Source organism: Ursus arctos, unplaced genomic scaffold (genome assembly GCF_023065955.2).
Source record: "Ursus arctos isolate Adak ecotype North America unplaced genomic scaffold, UrsArc2.0 scaffold_14, whole genome shotgun sequence".
NCBI lineage: Eukaryota > Metazoa > Chordata > Mammalia > Carnivora > Ursidae > Ursus > Ursus arctos.
In genome coordinates, this window is record NW_026622808.1 from 35,598,767 (window position 1) to 35,620,789 (window position 22,023).

The 22,023-nt window shown below is 42.0% G+C and overlaps 1 protein-coding gene across 13 annotated transcripts in view; it reads right to left on the reverse strand.

The window, feature by feature from the left end:
* The window catches only part of SFMBT1 (Scm like with four mbt domains 1), a 126,477-nt gene that overhangs the window by 6,472 nt on the left and 97,982 nt on the right, over positions 1-22,023 (reverse strand). For 12 of the 13 annotated variants that reach the window (XM_026501023.4, XM_048226516.2, XM_044384916.3 and 9 more), the window contains 11 exons: positions 21,817-21,899; positions 17,445-17,571; positions 16,062-16,175; positions 12,807-12,849; positions 11,238-11,302; positions 6,778-6,917; positions 5,924-6,033; positions 5,032-5,207; positions 1,436-1,614; positions 1,031-1,276; positions 114-242 (listed from right to left, as the gene is read on the reverse strand). In XM_026501023.4, the coding sequence (XP_026356808.1) occupies positions 114-242; positions 1,031-1,276; positions 1,436-1,614; positions 5,032-5,207; positions 5,924-6,033; positions 6,778-6,917; positions 11,238-11,302; positions 12,807-12,849; positions 16,062-16,175; positions 17,445-17,571; positions 21,817-21,899 (1,412 nt within the window). The remainder of the gene's footprint in view (positions 1-113; positions 243-1,030; positions 1,277-1,435; positions 1,615-5,031; positions 5,208-5,923; positions 6,034-6,777; positions 6,918-11,237; positions 11,303-12,806; positions 12,850-16,061; positions 16,176-17,444; positions 17,572-21,816; positions 21,900-22,023) is intronic. The other variant, XM_057311794.1, reaches the window with a different exon arrangement.

The following is a 22,023-nucleotide window of genomic DNA, read 5'->3' on the forward strand; positions in this document are numbered from 1 at the left end:
CTTTTCTTTTGGATAGAACTATTTTTCTTCAGACTTGTAAATAAATTGCTATTGCACCCATTGTCCTTCGCTAAAGAGACAAGTTATTAAAACTCACAGGTCTCTGTAATTACCTGGTCTAGAAATATTCTCGCTAGCGGAGCACAGTCGGTGGATCTGATGAACCGGACAACGTCCGCCACACTCCACTTGAGGGGGTTACTGTCCAGGTGGAGCCTCTCGGCAACTTCAATCCTTATTTCCTACATTGCCCGCAACAAAGCAAACCAAATGGTGTCAGAGCTATTTTATTCTAAAAAAGTCTCTCTATATAAATTCATAACCCTTTAAGGCAGGGTTTAAGGGGGTTTTACGGCATGATTTCTCCCAGCAAAGATGGCCGAGGTCCACCCACACTAGGTACTCAGGAAATGTTTGTCTTTTATAATAAGAAATATCAATGGGGAAGAATTTATCTCAAAGTTCCAGCACAAATAATGTGGACAATTTGACAGAGACAAATGGTTTTTAAACCTCCCATTTGTTTCCTGGTCTATTTCGACTCGCTGTCTGATGGGGTGCTGCAGGAACGGGATGCTACTTCGGAAGAGAGAAGGCTTCACTAAGTCATCAGGAGAAACCATTTACTGCTTCAGTTCAGGCAATATATTTCAAATGCAGCCCAGTTTTAAAACAGGGACGTGACTGCCACTCTTACAATGTGGATGTTACGTACTGCACATATATGGATTAAATATACCAAACAAAATAGCTTCACCACAATCAAAAGGATAAATAACTTATTTTATTGCTAGTTTAACCTGAAGTAAGCAGCTACTCAGAGAGACCTTCTTTCTGATAGGTAGCTGATCTCCAAATAATCCTTGCAACGCAAGTAAATCTCTGAATTTGCAATTCTGCTGAGAGACCTGGGAAATTCAATTGAAGCCTGTACTGAAATAAATGGAATGCCCACATCACTAACGATTAGACTTCAGAGAGACATTCTAGAAGACAGCAATAAAAGGCACTGTATTTTAAAAATGGGTACCTTTGGTGAAGGTGGTTTATTCTCATCATCAGAAAATGAAAAAGTGCGAAGCTCTCTTTTTCTCCGTTGTCTGTCTGGAAGCAGTGATGTAGAGATCTCACTTTGGGTGGGAGAGGAAGAGCACGACTTTTTTTCTGACATTTCTGACTCTTCCTGTAGCTCGTCCTGTTGCTCCGATGTACTGCCCTCACTCAGGGAATCGTCATCCCCTTCATCTGGGTCATCCTCATCTTCACCCCCACTTCCCTAGAGGAAACAGAGAGAAAAAGTCTCCCTGAAATCCACGACAAACCAGCTCCTGGGCCACAAAACCACCTTCTACTGGGCAGGGGTCTGAATTAGAAAGGCCTGCAGGTAGTGGTCTCCTGGCTTCTGGGCAGGACAGGCACCTCCCAGATCTCGTACCTGGGGCGAGCCCGCTGGGGTGTTATCAACAGATGCAGAGGAGCGTTTCTTCTTATGGACAAAGACGTTTTTCCGCCTCTTCCTCCTCTTACTGGCTTTTTTCAGGGCACATGCTAAGTTGCTATGCCCACCAGGTGGCCTCCCAATTCTTTTATTTTTCTTCTTTCCGTAATAGTGGGCTAAATGTGAAGGACACAGAAAAATGAAGTCGCTTCGTGATTTCTGTCCACCTCACACCACAAGAGATTCTACTAGCACAGCAGAAAACAGGTACACTGTATTTGATTAAGGTTTAAATTTCGTATCGTGGAATAATCTTAACTGTCCGGATCTTAAATGTACAGTATAGTTAGTACTGACGAATGCATAAACCTGAATAACCTTCCCTCTGTCAAGATAGAGAACGTCTCCACCAACCTAGAAAGTTCCCAGGGTCCCTTCCCAGTCAGTCCCCCTCATCAGAAGCCACCACAACTGTACTGCAATCGCCATCGGTACAGATTAGTTTTGGCTCATCTATGGACATTCGGCAGATGCTTTTTGAACAAGATTTCTTGGACTCAGCAGAAAGTTTCTGAGTTTCACCTCTGCTGCTGTGTGTGAATACTTCATTCCCTTCTACTGATGAACAGCACTTCACTGTATAGGATACACTAGTTGAACTCTTCTCCTGTTGACAGGCACCTGGGCTGTTCCCTGGTTTGGGCTGTTACCATTCGGCAATGAACATTCTTGTCCAAGGCTTTTAGGGGGCATAGTTTCATTTTCCTTGGGTAAATACCTAGGAATGAAATTGCTGGATCATATGGCAGATTTAGGATTAACTTTTAAAGAAACTACCAAAGCGTTTTCTTAAAGGGTTGCATAATCTGGCACTCCCACCAGCAGTGTGTTAAGAGATCTAGTTGTCTACGCCTTTGCCAACTTGTGGGGCTGTCCACCTTTTTCATTTTAGCCAATGTGGTGGATGTGTAGTCATTTCTCATTATAGTTTAGATTTGCATTTCCCTGATGACTAATGATATTGAGCATGTTTTCATGTGCTTATTGGCCACGTATGTGTCTTTTTTGTGAAGTGCCTATTCAAGTCTTTTGTTCATTTTTAAAATGGTTTTCTCTTTCTACTTCTTTCATTTTTATTGAGATATAATTCACAATATAAAATCCATCATTTTAAAGTGTACATATCCAGTGATTTTTAGTATATTCAGTATGTTTGCCACAATCACCTCTATCTAATTCTGGAACATTTTCTCTTTTTGTTTTTAAATTTTTAAAAATTGAGGTAAAAGTCACATAACATACATTTAACAACTGCTTTCAAATGCACAATTCAGTGGTATTTAGCATATTCACAATGTCATACAACTATCAGCTTTCTCTAGCTTCCAGATTTCTCTTATTACAGAGTTGTGCGGGTATTTTACTTCATCCTGGAAAGAAATTCTCTGAGCAGTTTTTAATTTTGGTGATTTTTTCCTTTATGTTAGTGCATTCTGTGTCCTAAGAAATCTTTGTTTACCCCGAGACTTGAAGATACCCTTCTTGTTTTCTTCTAGGAGCTTTATAATTTTAGCTTTTACCCAGGCTTATGACACACCTTGAATTAATTTTCATATATAGTGAGGTAGGAGCCAAGGAGTTTTGCTTTTGTGTTTTTGATTTGGAAATCCAATTGTACCAGTGCCATTTGTTGAAAGAACTTCCTTTCCCTGGTAAGTTTTTTTTATCTTCACTGAAATAATTTAACCACATAAATTTGGGTCTATTTCTGGCCCCTCTGTTCTGTCCCATCATTCTGTGTGACTATTTCATCCACCCCACTACTGATTACTCTACCTTTATGGTAAAACTCCAAGGCAGACAGAGTAAATTCTCCAACTTTATTCGTCTTTTTGAGGATTGTTTTGGCTATTCTAGATCCTGTGCACTTTCATATAAATTTTAGAATCTAAAGACAATTCCAAAAATGAACCATATATATTCTAGCTCTAAACATATACACAGTTATATATTACTGTAAAAACAAAATATAATGTAATTTTTTTGGCAAAAAAAATGAATTCTACAGGATATAAATCCATTTGATATCACTCAAATCACTAACTGGGAAAAATTACAAAGACTCTCTCCTAAAGTCTAGGCTTATATCATTGTGAAAAATAAATTTAGACAAAAAGCTAATAAAATATGCATATCCTCCACAGGCTCAGAGTGGTATACACGTATTTAGAGATACTTCGCTTAGGTACCAATACTTGCAATTTGCTAAACTAAGTGCTGAATCTGACACTATAAGCTAACACCAGTCCTTGCCTTTAAGAAGTTTACAATCCAACAAATATAAATAGGAACCGCAAGGTTAGACTCTTCGATGATTCTGCGCTTTGAACACTGATTAGCAAGCTCATCATGCTAAATGACCTCAGATCAGCAGCATCAACAGTGTCTGGGAGCTTGCTGGAAAAGCAGACACGTTTAGACCCCAGATACCCACAGACCTGATGAATCAGAACTTTGATTTTAACAAGTTCTTCAGCTGATGTGCATGCCTGATAAAGTTTAAGAGGAGCAGGATTACAGATCCCTAAAAGAAATCTTCAAATTTAACAAGGTAAAATCTACCTCTGTATTAATTCTCCCAACTGACATCAGGGCTTGTAAAATTTAAGGAAAGGAGGGATCAGAATTTTGTCTTTGGGCAGCAATGCCGTAACAAGGCTCCAAACTGGAAATTTCATCTTGTATGACGTGTGAGTGTGTGCAGTTTCACGTGGGAGAAGATAAGCAATGAGAGGGAACAGGTGTTGTTGTGACAGTTCTGAGTGAGGCCCGCAACTACCCCCCTCTCCTACTGTTGATGCCTCCCAACCACCGCGGCTTCTTTGCTGCTCCTTGCAGACACAAAGCAAGCTCCTGCTCCTGTCTGTGCTCTTGCTGCCCCTGCCCAGAACACTCTCACCATGGTGTCTGCGCAGCTGGCTCTCTTGCTTCCTTCAGGTTGTTACCTGGCAGGAAGACTTCCCTAACCACCTCTGAACAGCACCCCCCCCCCAGCCTTTCTTATTCCCCTCCTTTGCTTGCTTATCTTGCCTCACTTTTCACCATATTACCTGTCTCTATTTGTTCACTTATTATCAGTCTCCCACATTAAAATGTAAACTCAATGAGCACAGGAATGTGTTTTTCTTTACTGCAGCATCCTAGTGCTAGAACAGTGGTGGCACACAGTGGACACATAATAAATACTTGCAGACTGTATGAATGAATCACATATCCCATCAGATGCAATAGTTAATTTATACACATACTATATGTGAAAGTTAGCAAATGGGCCTGTGGGCCAAATCTGGCCTGTGGCCTGTTTTGGTATGGGCCTCAAGCTAAAAATGGCTTTTATAAAAGTGAAAATAAAACAAAACAGAGAAGAATATGCAGCAGAGATCATATGACCAACAGCCTAACATATTATCTGGTCCTTTACAGGAACAGTTTGTATACTTGTGCCATAGGTGAATGTCTGCAAAATAAACACTTTCCAAGATATAAAGTGTGGCCAGTTGTCATAGTTAACAAATTTGAAAAACTGGACTGACTGTATTTGGTCTTTGTAAGCACAGAGCAGTTCTCAGAACACTTGTCCAGAACCATCCTTGGGCCGAAGAGATTAGGACAGCACTCCAGTTTGATGCAGGTTTGCCGGCAGAACTCAGTCACGCGATCCGCCGTCTTCACTACTTCAACAGTAGCCCGGTAACTCTTTCCTTTGTATCTGCGGTGGAAGATGCCAGAGACCAAGTTTACTGGGCTAGTGATTACCCAGAGAAAATCAAGTGCATTCACAGATCTGAAAAGTTATCTTGGCTTCTCAGAATAGTCTATGTCCTTTACAGTTTGAGGATTCTAAAAATAATGAGTTTATGCACATTGTACTTAAATCAAATTTATCACCTAAGCTATGAGAGATAAACGTCAAGGTTTTCATATTAGCAAATGAGGCTCTTGCTTTCTGGTTCCTCAGTTTAAGGTTTCCAAATAGGAACGTCTACGCTAGCTACTAAAAGAAAAGTGACTTGCACTAAGGCTTTCCTTTACCCCTAGGCAGTGATCCTCAGAGTGTGGTCATGGACCAGGTTAACCTGCCATTGGTCACGCTGACAGGGTCAGAAAACAAGAGTAAGTGTATATGAACTTTCACAGTAAATTTGCAAAGGTAATTTTGTGGCTCTTAAATCTAAAAATAAATTATTCTTGCATTTTATGTCTTGTAATTTTCACACTTCTTATAACTCATGTTTACCGTATTTTATAACAGTGCTGGCCCACAACAGGATGGAAACTTAGGAAAGAAAACCAATCTGGTCCTTCACCCCAAGTAGCTAAAGAAGAAGTGACAGAGAGGACATAACAATTCCAACATGATGCATGAAGAATGGGCTCTGTGGCCCGTCAGACAGGTAAGAATAAAGGGCAGAGGAGGCTACTCACTTGGCTTTTAGTACCTCCCCACATCCATGCCACACGGAGTCTTTGTCTAGCTGCAGCTCCCGAAGGACACGACTGGGTTTATAGGCTGCATTGATAAGTAAAGTGAGGACCTGCGCTCCATTTTTAAAGCAGAAATATGGGTGGGAATGAGAAAAACAAACCATTAGAATCTTGCTATCCCCCAGAATGTCATTTAGGAGATTAATTCTAGTCATATTCATTAACAAATATTAACAAAATGTTAATATTCAAGATATGACCGCTGACCAAAGTGGCAGCTAAGACAATAATCAGACCCTCTTAGACATTCAAAACATTATGTTCAGGAAGAAATAGGCACCATGAATTAAAAATCACTCTGCATATGCTTCTAAATCCTTTGCCAGTCATGGCACACACAGAAGCTTGGCCTCCCCAGACCCTCCATTGCCACCGCATGGACTGAAAGCCCCAGCAGTGCTCACATCCCGTATGTACAGTGAGTGGCAGCCTGGCCAGGCAGCCGGGCAAGCCTGCAGGTGTGCAGCTTCATCGCGGCCTCCACGAGCGCCGCACAGCCTCTGACTCCTCGACTACGCTCCCACGCATCCTTGCACCGTGCTCAGCAGCCTTTGACAAAAGCCCTTTCTACACTAGCAGAGGGGAGCGTGCTATGTGAAGAACTGCCGAGGTGACTGCTCCCTAAGGAGCAAAAGTAATGATGTGTGTGGTCCATTGAACAATACTGGAGAAAAGTGAGTCATTTCTGTTAAACCTAGCACTGTCACATGTATGGCATGCAGATCCTTGTATGGAGGAGTCTATGAGACTGCTGTGAAATTTCCACGTTCTTTTGCCCTGGGCAAGAATCTTACCTCTCTGAGGACCAGAACACAGTTCCCAGGTCCTACACACTGAGGCAGCTCAGCAATTCTTCCTTTGTTAAGATATGGCCCTGAGAAGCAACGGTGGTTGAAATATATCTTTGGACAGCAGTATTTTCCATTAATCATAACTGGGAAACAAAGAGAAACAAATACTCAGAACAGTCATTTTCCACTCTGTTTCCAAAGTTGGATTACTAGGGGGTGTAGGGGTGGCAAGCATATCCACCATTATATAAAGTTATAAATTACATATTTTGAAGCCTAACACGTTGCCTGAGAGTACCCTTGAAACACCTTAGACTTACAGCAACTTAATTATAGAGCTCATCACTCTGCCCAAATCAAACAACAGCCTGAATGGCATGTGGATTGACTTCAGGGTTAATGAGACACTGTTTCAGAGTCCCACACTTCTATCAATAAAGGAAGTAAAAGATTGACTTTAAGAACGCATGACGATGGGGCGCCTTCAGTGGCTCCGTCGGTTGAGCATCGGGCTCACAATTTTGGCTCAGGTCATAATCTCGGGGTTGCTCCGCACTCAGCGCTGTCTGCTTGAGATTCCCTCTGCCCCTCCCCCAGCTAGTGCACGTACGCTCTCTCTCTCAAAATCTCTAAAAGGAAAACAATTCTTAAAAAATTAATTAAAAAAAAAAGAACCCATGGTGATTTCTTGTTTTTTAAAAGAGAGAGAGCATGCGTGCGTGTACACAAGCAGGGGGAGGGGCAGAGGAAGAGGGAGAGAGAGAATCTTAAGCACACTCTCCGCACAGTGCAGAGGCCTATATGGGGCTTGATCTCATGATCTGAGCCGAAATCAAGAGTCAGACCTTAACCGACTGAGCGCCCAGGAGCCCCATGAGAAACCATGATGATTCTTGATGGTCAACTATTCAATAATCTATTCTGGAATGCTTCTAGGCAGTGATGATGAATATTTTCCAGAACTACAGTTGGTCCCCTTAAAACCACCAAACTAGCATGTCAGCAGTGCTCCATGAGGTAAGCACCCTCCCACATCTGGGATTCCTCTGAAGGCTGAAAGTATGCTATGAACACATCTCTAAGTTCTTTAAGTACCGTGGGCACAGAGACCCCCCTCTTCAACTCTTTTTCTGTGTGAATGCTATACTTCAATGTAATGTTTTTTTGTTTTGTTTTGTTTTTTTTTTTAAAGATTTTATTTATTTATTTGACAGCCAGAGACAGCCAGCGAGAGAGGGAACACAAGCAGGGGGAGTGGGAGAGGAAGAAGCAGGCTCATAGCGGAAGAGCCTGATGTGGGGCTCGATCCCAGAACGCCGGGATCACGCCCTGAGCCGAAGGCAGACGCTTAACCGCTGTACCACCCAGGCGCCCCCAATGTAATGTTTTTTTATTCCCTCGTCGTAGTTGGCAACTCTACTAATAAATATATGAAATTCAAAGACACTAAAGCAGAGAGAAGCCCTGCTGATGGACGCTGTTTTGGGAAAGGGAATGTGTGCGATGCCCACTGCTGATAGGATCCTGAAGCACAGAATGTTCACTCTGGAACTAAGAATGCAGTCCCAGCACAGACGTCGGCATGTCTGCACCCACTTCTCCATTTGAACTCTGCCACCCAGATTCCCCTCCTCAGGATTCAGGCCTGTATGCTCCCCGCCACTGCTGGCAGTATGGGCAGCTTACGGCTCTCAGCTGTACGTCACCCTGGAATTAGCCTCAGCCTACCCTCTCACTAGGAGTCAGACACCTTGCCCAAGGTCCCACACTTTGTGAGTAGACAGGGAGGTGCAGCCCACTTCTAATAACTGACCAAAGAGGGAGTACAAAGGTGTGGCCACTATGCCTCAACTAGGGATGACTCTGAGTGGTCACACCAGCTAAAAGGCTCCCTTGTAGGCTGGAAGAAACTCTGCAACTCAACTTCTCCCTCTGCCCAATCCTGCCCCCTGCCCCTGCAGCTGTTCCGAAAAAGCACTCCCCAGGGACACTCCTACACGCAAATATCACTCTCAGACTGTTTTCAAGGTAACCAGAATTATGACAAAACACAAACCAAAAAGAAAATGGCTGAGATCACTTGGGAAATGTCTTAATTCTATAGTTCTAGTAGGCATTAGAATAGCCAGTAATACATCAAAATTAGAGTTGCCTTTTTTTTTAATTTACCTTACCTTTTGATACCAAATCAAACCCACAATGAGCTATCACCTCACACCTGTTAGAATGGCTATTATTGGGGGCTCCTGGGTGGCTCAGTCATTAAGTGTCTGCTTTCGGCTCAGGGCGTGATCCCAGAGTCCTGGGATCGAGCCCCACATCAGGCTCCTCTTCTGGGAGCCTGCTTCTTCCTCTCCCCCTCCCCCTACCTGTGTTCCCTTCTCGCTGGCTGTCTCTCTCTCTGTCAAATAAATAAATAAAAATCTTAAAAAAAAAAAAAAAAGAATGGCTATTATCAAAAAGACGAGAAATAACAAGTGTTGACAAAGAGGCAGAGAAAAGAGTACACTGTCACACCACGGGAATGCAAGCTGGTGCAGCCACTCTGAAGAACAGCATGGAGGTTCCTCATGAAGTTAAAATGAGAACTATCTTGTGGTCCAGTAATTCCACTTCAGTGGAATTTATCTGAAGGAAACAAAAATACTAACTTGAAAAGCTATCTGCCCCGACCCCCACCATGTTCATTGCAGCATTATTTATAACAGTCAAGATATGGAAGCAACCTGAGTGTCCATGGATAGACAGTTGGATAAAGAATGGAATATTACTCAGCCATTTAAAAAAAAGAAATCCTGTCATCTGTGACACCATGAACGGACCCTGAGTTCACTCACGAAGGGAAATAAATCAGACAGAGAAAGACAAATAGCATACGACCTCACTTAGATGTGGGATTTAAACACAACAACAAGACTCCAACTCTCGGATACTGAGGCTGGTGGAGGCAGGGGTAGCGAGTGGGCAAAACGGGTGAAGGTGGTCAAAAGGTACAAACCTCCAGTTATGAATAAGTCCTGGGGATGTAACGTGCAGCACGGTGAGGGTAGTAGTAATATTACCGTACTGTACATCTGAACATTGCTAAGAGAATAGATCTTAAGAGTTCTCATCACAAGAAAAAAAATTTATAACTGTGATGATGGATGCTAACCAGACTTACTATGGTGGCCATTTTGCAATATATACAAATATCAAATCACTATGTTGTACATCTGAAACTAATATAATATTACATGTCAATTATCAATTAAAAAATGGGTAATTTTAAAAAAGATATTTACTAATAATGCTATTCTGCTGGGTACTCGAAAGATACCATTATGGTCAAGTAAGAGTTATCCTAGCAATGTAAGGATGATTCAACATTAGAAAATAAATCTATCAGTGAGATTCACCACATTAATAAGCTTACAGAAAAATCATACGATCATCCAATGCTAAGGAAAAATTATTTTGTCAAGGTGAACATGTGTTTATGACAAAGGTTCCCAGAAAACTAGAAATGGAAGGGAACTCTTTAGCAGTTACATGCCAATCACCTATTGAATAGAGAAAGTTTAAATACCTTCCCTTTAATATCATGAATAAAACAATAGTGCCACTGTCATCAAGCCTGTTACACACAGGGATAAGTTCTATAAAGAGCTATGAGGAAATAAAAGTAAACAAGTACAGCAAACTGGTTATTATAATACAAGTAATAACTTTTTTGAAAAGGCCTTGATCCTCCATCTAAAAGTGCTAAATGAGAAGGCATTGAGTAGAAAAGACAAAAGTATGAGTTTTGAACTTGGGAAAGAGCTGAGTTACATTTTTGACCCATCTATTCATAAAGCTGTGTGGCCTCTCTGAGCTTTGGTTCTTCTTTTCGAGGCATTTACTAAATGCCATCCAAATACATCATCTGTGCTACAACACACACAGTGAAGATGCTCAGCACACAAGCAGAGAAGGCGGAGCCAAGACTAGTTCCAGGGAAAGAACTCCCGACAAAAGGCTCTGGCCTCCAGCAATGATTCTCGCTTCGTTCATCAGGCATTGCCTCTGAGACAATCTGTTTTTCCAATGCTTTATTTTTTTTAATTGTGAAATATGTGCACATAATGTGTATATCACAAAGTGTTTAAAGAACAGTAAACATCCACCTCTCAACCACCCAGCTTAAGAAAGTGAACTGCCTGGAAAGCCCCTGGTTCTTCATCTAAACTCAGGGATGAGAATATTGACCCCTCTAGAGCCCTTCGCACCCAACAAGTGACCAGGAGAGAATAGTTATAATTATAAATGGACAGAAATATCATCCTAGACATAATTATTAAACTAAACACATCTTAGACAATATAAGTCTTTAAAGTCACCATTAAGAGACCCCTCTGTGAAGCTACAGCCTATAAATCAAATGTATTGCTTAAGATACAGTCCGTTAAAAGAGACTGAAGACTGCATACACTTATTTATACCTGAGTCTGCGGAGTTCAGCTCCTGATTCTTCAGGCCCTCATGGACAGTCCTGGAGGATGGTATTCTGGGTCAAGATAACACAACAAGATGGTAAGACAATCCTTAAGGTCAGTAAAGTGTGAAGGCTAGTTTCCTTCAAATCTAAGAAAGCAAACGTGGCAGACTGCAAACTGTATAACAGAAGGTGCCTCCCTGATCATACTTTTATTTTTTTAACAATTGTTTGTAAAACTATGTACATGGTTTAATGAGCCAACAGTCTGTAGACAGTGCTATAATACTTCATATTCAAATCAACTTTCTTTCATTCATGTGAGCAACAAATCATAGAATTCCTTCTGGGATTCTCAAACCTGAAGTAAATTTTTCATCTTTTTCAATAGTCAAAGAACAAAAACATTTCTTATAAGGGTCTGTTTTCTTCTATCAGTTTAAAATTAAAGACAAATTATGTTTTAAAAATCAGAGAATTATTCTGTATGCAGCAATCAATGAAAAAGGCTAACTTATCTTTTTTTAGAATACTTCTTGACTAAAACTTTGACTCTGTCTCGACAACTAAGTCAAGGAGAAATCCAAGGCCAGATTGTGGACACTGCTATCTCACTTCTCTACCTGGAACTGAATTCCGTGGCCTCTCTCTCCACTTCTGCTGTCAGCTTTATTACTCACACAGCCACAGAAGCAGCCATAACTTACGCAGAATTTGCTAGAGACTGAATTGTGATCCCTTAAAATTCATTCCCTGAAGCCCCGCTGTGACTGTGTCTGGAGACAGAGCTCTTACGAGGTAAATAAAGGCGTGACTCTGATCTAAGACGGCTGGCTCTCCCTTCCAGCTGGCCCTGCCATGTGAGGACGCAGGAGAAGCTGGCAGTCTGCAGGAAGAGAGCCCGGCCAAGAACCAAATTGGGCTGGCACTTTGACCTTGGACTTCCCAGCCTGCAGAACTGGGAGAAAATAAATTTCTGTTGTTTGAGCCACCCAGTCAGTAGTGTTTTGTTATGGCAGCTTGTGCAAACTAATCTCGAATTGAAAACCCAGCGTTCAGAAACACACATGGACATGTATTTTTAAGGCATCGCTAGTTAATTGCTTCTCAAAAGCTGTGTATGAAGGTATGCTACAAAGGGTTTCCCAATGGAACACAAAGGCACCCTGAGTGCACCTTTTCTCTCAGAGCTACTACCTTCCACCTCAAGGTTTTTTTTCATTGTGACAAATCTTATCCCATCCTAATTTATAATTTTTGCTCTTCCTTAACAAATAACAGTACAGAGATTCTATTTCCTCTCTTATGCAAATGCTTTCAGGCTCTAAAAACCAAAGAAAACTCAACTGGTGGGAACATCTTGACACGGCATTTTACCCTTTTGTATATAATGCCATTTTAAAAAATGCATATGCTGTAAGGAAAAGTATGTAACCTATCAAAAGCTGAATTAAAGAATTATGCTTCCACCTGAGAAAATAACACATGAGATATACTCTCTGAAATAGTGATTTCTTTTTCTAGATATTCTAACTTTCAAGTGTCAACTGTTCAAACATACTAGTATATTACTTACTGTTTTTCTGGTTGAACCACTGCAATTTTCCTCTGTTTGTGTACTGTAAGAAGAAAACAAAACTATAAACGTCAAGACAAATACACAAAGGAAAAGTTATTCATATATTAAGCTAACATTAGCATATTTAAAACCCAGTCATGTGTATATTTAACTAGTAAGTACTATGAATTAAGTGCTGCTATATCTGAATCTCTAGACTGAGGCACATTTTCTGGGTAGGAGGAGTCTTTACACGAAGATCAAAAATAATATTTGCAAGGCCCTTAAAAATCCGTCAACTCCTATGAATATTTTCTACACAGGAAAAGATATTCAAAAGAAAAAATGATTTGGGCAAGGATGCCAAGACCGTTCGATGGGGCAAGTACAGCCTTTTCAACAAATAGTGCTGAGAAATACTGACTACCCACATTAATGAAGTTGGACTCTTACCTTATACCATATACAAAAATTAACTCCAAATGGATCAAAGATTTAAACATAGGGACACCTGGGTGGCTCAGTCAGTTAAGAATCTGACTCTTGGTTTCGGCTAAGGTCATGATCTCAGGGTCATAAGATGGAGCCCTACATTGGGCTCTGTGCTGGGTGTTGAGACTGCTTGAGATTCTCTCTTTCCCTCTCTCCTTCTGCCCCTCCCCTCATCTCTCTCTCTAAAAAAAAAAAAAAAAGTTTTAAAAAAAAGACCTAAAGGGACACTTGGGTGGCTCTGTTGGTTAAGCATCTGTCTTCGGCTCAGGTCATGATCCCAGCACCCTGCGATCAAGCCCCACATGGGGCTCCCTGCTCAGCGGGGAGTCTGCTTCTCCTTCTCCCTCTGCCCCTCCCTCCACTTGTGCTCTCTCTCTGTCAAATAAATAAAATCTTTTAAATAATAAATTAAAAGGGGCGCCTGGGTGGCGCAGTGGTTGGGCGTCTGCATTCGGCTCAGGGCGTGATTCCGGTGTTATGGGATCGAGCCCCACATCAGGCTCCTCTGCTGGGAGCCTGCTTCTTCCTCTCCCACTCCCCCTGCTTGTGTTCCCTCTCTCGCTGGCTGTCTCTATCTCTGTCAACTAAATAAATAAAATCTTTAAAAAATAAAAAATAAAAAAATAAAAAATAAATTAAAAATTAAAAATTTTTTAAATAAACAAAAATTTTTTAAATTTTTTTTAAAAGATTTTATTTATTTATTTGACAGAGAGAGAGACAGCCAGTGAGAGAGGGAACACAAGCAGAGGGAGTGGGAGAGGAAGAAGCAGGCTCCCAGCAGAGGAGCCTGATGTGGGGCTCGATCCCAGAACGCTGGGATCACGCCCTGAGCCGAAGGCAGACGCTTAACGACTGCACCACCCAGGCGCCCCATAAATAAACAAAAATTTTTAAAAAGACCTAAACATAAAGGCTAAAACTATAAAACTCTTAGAAGACTACATAAGGGAAAATCTTCATGACATCAGATTTGGCAACAATTTCTTAGATATGACACAAAAAGCAGAGGCAACAAAAGAAAAAATAAATTGTACTACATCAAGATTTAAAACTTCTGTGCATCAAAGGACACTATCAAGAGAGAAAAGGCAACCCACACAATAGGAGAAAATATTTGCATATCATATCTGATAAGGAAGGGATTAATATCTAGAATATGTAACAAAATCCTACAACTCAGCAACAACAACAAAACACCCAATTTAAAAAATGGGCAAAAGGGGTGACTGGGTGGCTCAGTCACTCAAGTGTCTGCCTTTGGCTCAGGTCATGATCCCAGGGTCCTGGGATCGAGCCCCATGGCAGGCTCCCTGCTCAGCAGGGGTTTGCTTCTCCCACTCCCTCTGCCTGTCGCTCCCCTTACTTGTGCTCTCTCTCTCAAATAAAGAAAAACTTTTAAAAAAATAGGCAAAAGACTTGAACAGACATTTCTTGAAAGAAGATATACCAATATCCAATAAGCATATGAAGAGTGCTCAATATAGCTAATGATTATGAAAATGCAAATCAGGACCACAGTAAGATACCATCCTGTACCCACCAGCATCGCTATTATAAAAAACAAAAAAACCACCCAACAAACAACAACAAACCCAAAAAACAAGCAAGCCAACAAAAAACTCAGAAAGTAACCAGTGTCCGAGAGAATGTGAAGAAAGTGGAATCCTCGAACAGTGCTGGTAGGGACGAGCGTGATGTGGCTGCTGTGGAAAACAGTCTAGCCATCCCTCAAAGTGTTAAACATAGTCACACTCGAGAAATGAAAACACATGTCCACGTAAGAACCTGCAGACCAATGCTACAGCAGCATTATTCATAACCGCTAAGGAGTGGAAACAACCCAATGTCCACCAACTGAGACACGGATAAAGAAAATGTGGCTGCTCACTACAATGCGACAGCAGTAAAAATACACAGGAACGAAGTACTGATACACACACCACATGGCCGAACTCTGAAAACACTGTGCAGAGTACAGGAAGCCTGTCACCAAAGATCACATACTGCATGATTCCACAGGAAATGTCCAGAACAGGCAAATCTATATAGCAGGAAAAAGTAGAGAAGTAGTTGCCTAGGGTTGGGGGGCAGGAGGTAAAGAGGCGACTGCCCAGGGGTACGGGGCTTCTTTTTGAGACAATGCAAATGTTTTCAAATGTTCTGTGGTGATAGCTGCACAACTCCATGAATATACTAAAAACCACTGAACTATAGGATCAAATTTTATGTTATATAAATGATCTTTCAATAAAGCTGTTTTTAAGGCAGAGTGGGGTGGGACGACACTTTTAAGGTTAGGATACAAAAACACTCTGGCTTCCATCTTCCTCAACCTCTCCTCCTCTCTTCCTGGCTGGCTCTGATTTGGGCTCCCCTACAAAGAGGCCCACATGGCAAGAAACTGAGGGCAGCCTCCCACCAACAGACAGCAAGGAACTGAGGCCCTCAGGCCAAAAGCCAGGAGGAACGAATCTTGCTAACAATCATGAGTACACTTGGGGGCAGATCCTCCCCCGCTGTGGGCCTTGAGATGGCTGGCGTCCTAGCTGACACCTTGACCACAGGCTCATGAGGGGCTTGGATCCAGAGCACCCAGATTCCTGACCCGCAGAAACCGTTAAGATAATCCATGCTTGTTACAATAAGTGACATCCTGTGCAGGAACAGACAACCAGAACGCCACTTTGTTTTTCTCTGGAATGTCCAGATTCATCCTAGTTGGTAGCAGCCACACAACAGATCATTTAAGGATCAGCCCCTTGGCCCAAAAATAGCTACCTCGTGCTCGGCGAGGGGCGCTGAGGGGATGGCCATTGGTTTCACACCAGCCCAAAGGAAATATATCCATGGATTCCACACTCACAATACATTCAGGTACGGGCTTCTTAGAACCTGTTTAGATTAAAAAAAAGTTTTAGACCATTAAACTGCCTTCTTCATAAACTACTTCCTAGACAATATTCTACTGTTGCAGTAATGCACATACAAAATCTCCTGAGCAAGTTCCTTTTACACGGAAGTCATACTTTTTCATATGTGACAAACATTAAGGAAAAAAAGTAAATATCCCCTACGCATACCTGTACAAAAACAAAAATGGGGGTGCCTGGGTGGCTCAGTCGGTTAAGCATCTGACTCTTGGTTTCAGCTCAGGTCTTGATCTCGGGGTCCTGGGATCGAGCCCCATGTCGGGCTCTGTGCTCAGCGGGGAGTCTGCTTGAGATTCTCTCTCCCTCTCTCCTCTCCCTCTGCCCTTCCCCATCCCTCATGCTATCTCTCTCTCTTGCTCTCAAATAAATAAAATCTTAAAAAAAAAAAAAAAAAGACAACAAAAAGAAAACGGGTGGTGGGCACACAGGGTGACCCCTAGTTACAGAACAGCAAATAAGCAACCAGAAGGATCATCCAGCAGTATCACTCAGCTGGCTGACAAATACAGTCAATCCCATGAAACAACTGGGAAACGAAAGGCAACAGTGACAGTCCTAGTCAGTGAGAACATCAGTCCTGGTACTTGGCAACAAGCCAGAAGGCAGGCCCGTGAAGGTAACTCAGGAAGGGATGTTGCTCAGCAGGGGTTGTGTAAAAGTCTAGATTCAATACCATCCCCGACATCTGCATTAAATGCCAAGTCTACAGACTGGAAAGAGTAGCTACCAAGTCTATTTGGTAGCCAAATAAAAAAGAAACCCAGACCGTGTTCAGTTACTGCAGTGCTGAGTTTTCACGTAATGCTTTCCATCTGCAAACGCATCCAATCACTGAACGTTACTTATAGTACATCTTTTCTATTTTACATACTTTTTGGTTCTACTGGTTACGGGCAAACAAAATATTATCTCTTAAATGAGCTACGTGTTAAGGTTCATGCTCGTATATTCTGGTTACATCAAAACATATGCCATCTGACTTAACTTTCCCTTCAAGAAAACAGGAGACTCTGCAGGGAAGGCTTTTTCCTTACATCCATTCCCTAACATTTGAAAGTCAAGGACAGGAAGAGAAGTGTTTATCGAAGAATCTGGCACTACAAATTACACGTGTCTTAGCAAGACCTCCACTTAGCTAACTGTTGCAGTCTGACAAGCCACAGCCCAGGGGTAGGCAGGCAGGGCACAGGAGAGCAGCTGCAGAAAGGCTTCTCAGGGGCACGGTGCTTACCCTCCAGCTGGAGCCACAGGTAGGAGCCTCTCACTGCAGTAATGGTGGCAACGCACACTTCCTCGGGGAGAAGAGGGTTCACTGCCTCAAGCTTCATATTCTCCTTAAATTCATGCTCAGAAATGGACTGGAAAATAAACGATCAAATCCAAACACGTACTCAGTATTAACTCGTGTGCTCATCTGAGAGACCTGGTCCAAGTAATATTTAAACCTAGAGTAACACTTTAAAGCTATACATTTATTTTGCTTTGTTTTGTTTCTTAATGAAACAAAGTCAAAATGTCTGTCTCTCTTGGTGCTGGAAGCAGTATATGGTCTTTGAGGTCAGGCATACCTGCATTATTGCTACCTGTGTGCCCTCGGTCAAGCTGTGTAACCTCTTTTTGCCTCAGTTTCTTCATGGGTCAGGTGACCTTGAGAACACTTGCCTCAATGGCTGATTTATTAGGCGTTTTCAATAACAAAGTACCTAAGGCTCTGTGCCCTCAACCAACGGGCTCTCACCCACCGCTGGTAGGTTTCTCCTCCCATAAAGGGCCCTATCACGCAATAAGCTGCCTGGTTCCTACTTCTGTGCATAACATACAAGGCAGTCAGGATAAATAATGCTTATGAATGATGGAAAATATATGTTTGAAAAATGTGCAACTTCTGGGTCAAAATGGAGAACTGAACCATATTTGATAGTTCTCTCTTCTGACAGCACACTAAAACTAAAGTGTTACTTTTTGGTTTTGGGTTTTTTTTTTTTTTCTTTTTTTTACAACCTGTATGTATTAGGACAGATGTAACAAGAGACAATATCAACATTTTATAAGCTACAATTCAGAAGAGCACCTACAACTACCGTAGCAGATTACAGAAGGGTGAATGTAAGCTCCAGCGAAGCAGGCTAAGAACACACAGCACCAGGGACTAGGCAACTGTAGGTAGACAAGAAAGAGTCAAATGAAAAGATTTGCTGGAAACATTTAGGAAGCATTTAGGTCAGACCGTTGGCTCCTCCACTCCAGACCCCCAGGCAATTATCCCATCCCTTCCCCTACAAAAGATGAGAGGATTTATCCTCCAGAGCAGATCAGAGACAAGAGATCCTGGGCCAGGAGGGCACGGGAGCTGCTGAGAGCATACATGCAAAAAAACCAAACAGGGTTTTGCAGATGGAATGCTGAGAGGTCCAGCCCTTGACTCTACCCTCCAGGCAGACGGAGAAATATATGGTCATATGACAAGCCCAAGAAGAAACACAGGAAGATATGGATTTAGGTGTCCCCGACAAACGGCCAGCCAGATCCCACCCTAAAAAAGAAGTTCAAGGTTGACAAGTCCCACCCACATGCACAGAGCTTCCACTCGGCTTTATCTTTCAGTCCCCCCATTCTTAAACATGAGCAAATCACCAAGCATTACCAGACATCTAAAAATATGAAGGCTAGGGACCAAAGCAGACAAAACAACAAAGTGGAGAAAACTTTTTATGCAAGAAGAAAATTTCCCAAAAGGCAGGGGTAGTTAACATCCCCTGAGTGATAAAAACTACCACATCTTTAAAACAAGAATAGTATGCTATTAAAAATAAATATTCAGAGACCAGAAAGAGCTCTGGAAAATTTTAAAAATGTGATAATAAAAATTACAAACTCTAAAGAAGGGCTGAAAGATAAAGTTTAGGAAATCTTTCATCAAGCAAAGCAAAAAGATTAAGAAACAGAAAACAGGAGAAAAAGGTAAGAAAAGTAGAGGTCTGATCCAGAGGGCCAACATACAAATAAAAGTACTTCCAGAAGAAGAGAAGAGAGAAAATGCAAGGGAGGAAATCAAAGAAGAGGTCCAAGAGCACTTCCCAGTGCAGAGAGGAACGATGTCTAGAGAGAACGTGCTGGCCGAGAACCCAGCAAGTGAATGAAGACGGGCCAACAGGCCACACTGCGGCTCAGCTAGGAAACGTGGTGGCAAAGCTTCTATAACCTTCCAGGGACAGAGTACAAGGCAAATCATCTATGAAAGACCAAGAATAAGGACAGGTTTCAATTTCTCGACAGCTTCGGTAGAAGGTAGAAAACAACTAAATGATGTTTCCAAGATGCTCAGTTAAAGTAACTTCGGACCTAAAAGTCCACATTGAGCCAAACCATCAGTCAAGTTAACAGAATGAAGACGTTTTCAAACATGCCAAGTCTATAAAAATTTACCTCTTGCATCTCATTTCAGGAAGCTACTGGGAGATGGGCTCCAACCAAATAAGGGAATAAACCAAGAAAGAGGAGGCAGCCAGACATACAAAACAGGAATCTTAAATCTTAAGAAAGGGGAGAGGCAAATCCCTGAGTGACACTGAAAGGCAGTCCCCAGGACTAAAATCTCACGGCAAGCCTGGTGAGCAAGCAACCTGTCTGGGGAGACAGAGAATGGAGGTTGCTAAGAGGGATGTCTCTAAGAAAAATATTAGAAATGACAAAGTTCCTACACCAAGGTTATCTGAGTGGTTGCGGACTTGAGGAAAAGAGAATGTGTCTATGGAATATCCTGTACTTTAACCTTCTACCCTAAAATACAAAGAAAGAGCTGTAACTAGAAAAAACGAACAGGTCTAGTTGGACCAAAGAGACTTCCGGGAAATGCTCCAGAACAGCTATGCAGGCATTCGCTCCCAACACGGGACTGTGACTCAGGCCCAGGCGCTTGTGTTCTTCATAGTCCTGTCGCTCAGGGCCCACCCTCACGGCGGATGGGGCCAAAGCAGCAGGTGCTCAGGGCGGAACCTCAGACACCTGCAGAAGTGGTTGGCGGCACAGCCTTTTCTTGGTCTTCCTGGGCTCCTGTCAGTGAGACAGTGGCCTTCCTCTACCATACACCCACAGAAAATGATAGCTGCTGCTGACAATAATCAACGGGAGTCACTGGAAAACCGCTGCTAAAACAGGTGTGGGCAAGAGGAGTGTGAAAGGATAGGGGAAGGAAAAGTAATTACAAACTGACAAGGGGTTGCACTCGTCCTGTTTCAGAGCATCAGAGATCTCACTGCACTAGAAACCCCAAGAGCACGGCATGTACACAGGTAGACAGGGTACATGTTTACTCTGTGTTAAACCAGTTGACAATCCACATGCAAAGGAAAAGCCTTACCAGAAGATTAAAAAATGAATGCATTTTTAATACATCTTAAGTTAAAATAGACTGTTCCGTCAAAAGATGATTCCCTGATTTAGCTGACTTTCAATTAACCCACTAATACTCCATCTGAGAGTCAGGTAAGGGAACTTCTGCATATGTTATTAGCGTCTCCTCACTCCTCAAATAAACTCTAAGCTTCATAAAGGTGTTGGGGGGGATCACAGACTTCCTGATGTGATTGCCTTTGTGGAACAGTTATGAGAAGCTACTGGAAGGTATGGGAAGAACTAGCAATAGAAACGAAGAAAATTAAGCTATGAAGGGGCACCTGGATGGCTCAGTAGATTAAGCGTCCGACTCTTGATCTCGGGGTCCTCAGAGGGGAATCTGCTTAAGGATTCTCTCTCTCTCTCTCCTCTTCTGTCCCTCCCCCTGCTCATGTTCTCTCTCTCTCTCAAATAAATAAATAAATCTTAAAAAAAATTAAGCTATGAAAAACAAGGCAATTATTAACTTGAGGACAAATGAAAAAGAGAAAATCATAAACTAATGCAGTGCCCAGTTGTGAATAATATATGAATGCATATCATAGCGTAAATACTCAATTCGGACTTAACCCAACTGTAATATAACTCTAATAGGAAGAAGAGGGGGGTAAGACAGAGGAGAAAGGTAATATAAAATAGCTAAGTGCTCATTTACCATAACATACAACCAACAGACATGTCTAAAATTAGTGACTTGAAAGATAGCAGCATACTATTTTGAAAATGATTTAAGTATAAATACCAGAACAACAGTGAGAACAACCGGAATGAGCACTCCTGGAAAGGGAGACCACAGAAAGGGATAGGGCAGGGACCTGTTGTTTTACATTGTAAGCTTTTTACTGCTATTTGGTGTTGTAAACCGTATGCATGTAGTATTTTCACAGAAGTATTTTAAATAAGTTTAATGATTTCTTCCACTTAATATTTAAACATTTTTTCCTATTTTTAAACAATGAAAGATAATTACGAGCTAAAAAAAATGCACGATTTCAACTAAATAAAAAAACTGATAAACTTTAAAAACCAATTAAATCAACAAATTAACTTCTGTAGTAAATGACTTTTTTCCCTGGACCATTTTATTATATTCGGCAAGATGTTCATTTGGGTTGAGCGAGAGGACTGAGTGATAGCCACATGGGCATGGGAGGCACAGCAGTGCCCGGCAGGCCCAGGGCGTGGCGACGAGGGAGCGGGGTTCTCACCGGAGGAAAGCACCTCTGGGGAGCAGCTTCAGCACCACACTGTTTGAGGTAGTCGGCCCAATCGAAGTCCTGGCCCGCGTAGCCTGAATAAGGACACAAAGACAATGATTCACAGCCCACGTGCCTGCCCGGCTCTTCCATTCTGCCAGGTGTCCACCCACCACTTCTCATTTGCTAATGTGAAGACTTTGCTCATTTTTGGGAGGA